Genomic DNA, 5050 nt, shown 5'->3' with positions numbered 1-5050 from the left:
TCTCTTTGAGTCATTTTATAAAAATATTTGACTTACACAGATATTGTTACAGTTACTTGAGTATTGGAAATTACAATACAAGGAAATGCCGACAATGAATTTCAGTAAAGTATTTTACCATCCAGTGCTGCTGATCCCAGTTCATGTCCTTGTTCAATAGAGCATATATACACAAACAGCGATGCTTGAAGAAAATGCAGAAGACACCACAAGAATCAGGGGCTGGAGATACCAACAGAACCAAGAGCTGAATTCACAGACAGAGCGCAGCATGTCAGAATGATGCAAACAAGACAATTTTAACAGGCTTTTCGTTTGCAGTTTTTCTTTTTCTGGAACAGAAACACATTAAAATATCAGCTCCCGCTGCTTGATCAGATGAAGACATGACGCATTTACTGTGCAGCTTCATATAGGAACACCTGAGCAACCTGGAGCAATAAGGCTTTGTTAATTCGTCCATCAGCAGCTCAGCATCTCATTCAGTTTTTCATGTCATTTTCATAAGGCAAACAACGAAACAGAAGTTACTTTCATGTTTGAGAACTGGGATTAGTTGGCAGCTACATACGAGTATGTATTTGTTATGCAGTATGAATTCACACAGATCAGGTTGCTCAAGCAGTGCTGGGAGCAGTAAAGTCATTCATCTCAGCTGGAAGTCCAATATTACCTGGGGTAGCAGATGCTGTGGGGTTATCAGTTGCAAATAACAGCTTTTCCTTCAGCTGCTCATAATTCTTATAGGCTGGAAGGTCCAAGCGACTGAAACTGAAAACAAAGAGAAACCTTAATTATTGAACAACAGTTTAAACCACCAAATATCCATTAGGAACACAGGCATATGAACTGTCCTGTTCAGAAGGAAAACTGCATTTGTACCCTCTAAAACACCTGTATCTTGACATGCACTTGCCTATGAAAGTGAGAGTTAAAGCACAACAAGCACCTGAGCAGCGATAACTTTCCATAACTGGCAATGTATTTAGGAACAAGTCTCACCTAATCTCTCTTCTGTATCTGAAACTTAAAATCTGAGCATCTTCACAAAGCACCAGCGTAACTGAGAAACTGAGCAGAAGCTACATTTTCTCCAGCGAAGAGGGAGCATGAGCGTGGCTATTTATTTTCATTGCCAAGATCGAGTGTGGTGATAATGAAAGATCAATCCCAAACTCTTTAAAAAAAGGACAACCTTAAGTACTAAAAGTAGCTTTACGTTTTTAGTGATGTGCAGATCCATGGCGTTTACAATGGAATCAGCTCCACAACAAAACTGCTTTTCAGAAGTTCAACTATTACTCAGCAGAGCTTACTGCCATAGCCCAGTGCTTTGCTTTCACACAGTCTCAGACACTTCCATATCACACCCACTTCCTAAAATCTCAAAGTAGACTGCCATCTGTAAGAACAGAACCACAGCAGAGTTTGATCCTTCGTACTTACCAGGTGTGACTTCCAGGTAACCAGTTTTCCTTTCCAACTTTCTCAATGCAAAATTTTTGGGGTCTGTTGCTCCCTGTACAAAAATCAAACAATGAATTCTTAGGTCTAACTGCCCGTGTATACCAGTAGGTAATACATGAACACAGCGCGTGAAAACAAGACTATAACTACTTGCAGAGCACAAAGACATTTGTCTCTCACTACATCCCTCTGAAGAAATCCACGTAGTGAAATGCATAAATATGAAGTGGTTTTCAAAGAAACTCAACCACTGAATCACATCGTTGGTTTGGTACTGGAAGGAATCTCTGGAGTTTACCTAGTCCTGCCACTCTGATCAACCAAGGATACCCAGAGCAGGCTGCCCTGCCAGGACCATGTCCAAACCATGGATCAAGTCACTGATGCAAGGCGTGTTCACATTCCATCCATCCCTTTTTCTATCACAGCTCTACCAATATGCAAGACTCAGATTCCATATAAATTCATTAAAAAATACCCTTAAACACACAGCTTGGTCCTTATTAAGAAAAAAGGAAATAACATGAGCATAAAATGCATTAAAGAGGGCTCATTACCCGTGAGGTCAGCAAATCCTCCTACTGGTAATCTGCACGTTCCAGTAACAAACTGTAGAAATCTCATTCTCTTCTCATTATCTATTTATTTCCCAAACTGAAAAATAATAATTAACATTGATGTCAAGTTTAATATTGAAATGTTCACTTCCCCATCCCCCGTGGGACAGCTGGATTAGCAGTTATCATTTACATTTACATGCTACTTATCTGTTGAGTAATTCTGACTATTGCTCATTAAGCTGTTGCTGCGTTCTTGTGTGGAAAAAAGAAGTCTACAAACCTGCCAGAACCACAATATCTGTCTGCAGGTTCTGCTATCATGCCGGAAGATGGTATTGCCTCTGCCAGTCATTCAGATCAATTTCTTGAGTTCCACACAGGAGCACCTTTAGGGAAGAAAAATTTCATAAACATGGAAACTACAAGCTACTACTTTGATTCTACAGCAAGACTATTGTACTGAAATACTACTGTACTTCAAAGCACCCGCAATCACATTTGTCATGGTTTAATAATTTTGTAATTTTTGCTATCAGTATTCCACATCATAACATCATATAAAGCATGAATAATTTTACTGAATCTGCAACTTACAGAAGAAGACTACATCTCCCAGAGAACAACACGATAGGTCACGGGACCTGGACTCTATATTAACTCAGTCGCAGACTAGACTGACGTCTTTTGAGTTCTGGCGTTCAGGGGAGTGTGTGGGAGCCTTCAGCCGTTCGCCTAGATTCACAGTAGGCCTCTCGGTTACGGGACTCATTCTCTCTCCTATTTCGCTTGATTCGTTAGCTCAATTTTCAATTTTCAATTATATTGTATTATATTGTGTTATCCGGTATTTCAATATAGTATTTAGTAAATAAGTGTGCCTCCTTAGATCGTTGCCGCTGTTTTCTTTTCCTAATTAACTTTTTCCCTTTCGGCCTAGGGCCCCTCCGGGGCCCACGGCCCCCTGTCACGGACGCAGGTGGATTTTTCGTTCAAACCGTGACAACAGTACGCTTGGTTTTAATATTAAACTCTTAAACTTCCACAGCAAATAATAACATCCGTGGCAACAAAGAAGATACACCAGTCATGAAAACGAATGTATTTACACATATAAACCATACTTTCTCATTGCCTAACCGTACAATTCTGTGCTAGAAATACGATGTTCTGCTGCAGAGTATAATTTGGAGAGACCAAAAGCAGCTAAAACCTGCTCCTCTCTGTAATTTGACCATCCGCTGATATTTGGTTCTTATCTCCCTTGCTTTCCAGTCACTCACTCTTTAGACACACACAAATCACATTGTCAAGGACTACAAAAACACTGTCAGCCAAAAAATTTATGTTGGCAGAATCTTAACGTTAGAAATGTGTCTAAGTTGGTTGCAAAGAAGAAAGTGAAGAACAACACAGTAACCAAATACTACCTGATACATAAGGCTTCTCTCACACATCCTGAAAGCAGAACCACCAGCCTTAATGACCTCTGCTCTTCAGACTCTGACTGAAATTCAAGTATTACATGTAGCAGCCTGGATCTGACAATAGTCTTTTACTTCCAGCTCCTTAGCATCAAAGGACCGCAGATACTGCTGGGGCAGAATTTCATTGAAGCCTTCAAAAGAAGCTTGTGTCTGTTCCTCAGCGCCTCAGGAAAGTCTCCATTCTGCTACCAGCCTGGAAAAGACACAGAAGGATCATTTAAAACGGGCTACGCTAACCCAAGTTCATCTTTGTTAGTTTGTTTTGAAATGAACCGTAAGCTGTGTTAAGAAAAATGCTGGAAAGTTCTGGGGATAGAGCACTGTGTAACTGTATTCCAATTGTGTTCCCAACCTTCACCCTGCACAAACAATTTTAAGTTAAAACCCTATGTTTCCAACCACTCAATTATGGAAAGCATTTTAGGCTCCAATAGCAGGCAGCATCTACTCACTGTTGATATTAATGAGAGCACAGGAGTCCCTTGCTACCTGGAGGAAGAAAAAAATGCAGAGCTATATTCATCTAATATGTTCCATATTTGTTTCTGTTAATCAGGAAACTTTGCTCTGTGGTAGAAACTCCACTCTCCATTAAGAAAAGGGAGAAAAGCAGGCAGGAGACGCAAAGAACCTGAACCCAGGGAGAAGCAGATATTATGCTGAATTCAAGCCTAACCTGTCAGGAGAACTGGAATCGAAAGGAGAGATGAAACTCTGGGGAACGCAACACAGGACCCAGAGTGTGACAAAAGAACATTGCTTAAGCTGCAATCTGAGCTCTCCCTGGCTTCCTCAAAACCAGAAGAGAATGGTCTTCTGCAGGTACTCCCTCCTCTCTATCCCAATGAGTATTTTGCACAACTGCCAATGCCAATACGTTCCTTCTGCAAATGTCGCTGTTTCTGTGAAACCTTTCCAGATGATTCGTGACAAAAGCAGTTTCTACTCCCTCATCCCTCAAAACCTTCCCACAAAGAAGCCTTCACAGATCAGATGGTAAGAAAGAGGGAATTCTACGGCCACAGCAATAAAGCGCGCAAAAAAGCAACCAACACAACCATGTCAAACCGCAGCCCGGACTCGTCCCGCTCACTGCAATCCAGACCCACTCCATCTGTACAAACCTTCATCCACGCCCACTGCCCCAGCCCAACACGGCACCGAGGCGTGCGGATCCATCGGCACCAATTCCAGCGGGGAGTCCTCATTCACACCCCCGGAACAACAATGCACACCAACACGGCCGGGGCCGGCTCAGGCTCTGCCTCCAGGCTTTTGGGGCCGGCCGGGTGACTCCACAGCACAGCGAGACCGTGGAGCTGCCTGGGAGCCGCCTCTGGGTGCCGGCAGAGCCGCGAGCTCCTCCCCCGACAGCCCCTCTGTGCCCCCGCACCGAGGCCCGACCCCGTTCGCAGCACAGAGCCCGCTCCTCCCGGCCCCGCTCATGGCCGCCATGCCGCCATGGCCCGGAAGTGCTCTCCGCCGCCTGCAGGAAGCACTTCCTGTCACTGGCACTGTCACCTGGCTCAGGCCGGGCTG

General features: G+C 43.4%; 1 protein-coding gene across 1 annotated transcript; it reads right to left on the bottom strand.

Moving 5' to 3' along the window:
* LOC146755889 (uncharacterized) lies at positions 1-4725 on the bottom strand. Its single transcript, XM_085525038.1, has 4 exons — positions 4636-4725; positions 1447-1519; positions 674-771; positions 1-332 (listed from the first exon to the last, which is right to left on the bottom strand). The coding sequence occupies exons 1-4, from the start codon at positions 4688-4690 to the stop codon at positions 154-156; spliced, it is 405 nt and encodes a 134-aa protein (XP_085381164.1). The 5' UTR covers positions 4691-4725; the 3' UTR covers positions 1-153.
* Positions 4726-5050: the final 325 nt, after the last annotated feature.

The sequence above is a fragment of the Coturnix japonica genome, chromosome 29, assembly GCF_054131305.1.
Source record: "Coturnix japonica strain WE chromosome 29, WE-NBRP24, whole genome shotgun sequence".
NCBI classification, from domain to species: Eukaryota; Metazoa; Chordata; class Aves; order Galliformes; family Phasianidae; genus Coturnix; species Coturnix japonica.
This window is presented reverse-complemented; position numbering and strand designations above follow the sequence as displayed.

Coding starts and splice junctions, on each gene's coding strand:
- LOC146755889 (XM_085525038.1), bottom strand. CDS start 4,690: ATGGATCCGCACGCCTCGGTGCCGTGTTGGGCTGGGGCAGTGGGCGTG. Junction 1,520..4,635: donor GGCAGTGGGCGTGGATGAAG/GTTTGTACAGAT, acceptor ATTTTTGTACAG/GGAGCAACAGACCCCAAAAA. Junction 772..1,446: donor TTACCTGGAAGTCACACCTG/GTAAGTACGAAG, acceptor CTTTGTTTTCAG/TTTCAGTCGCTTGGACCTTC.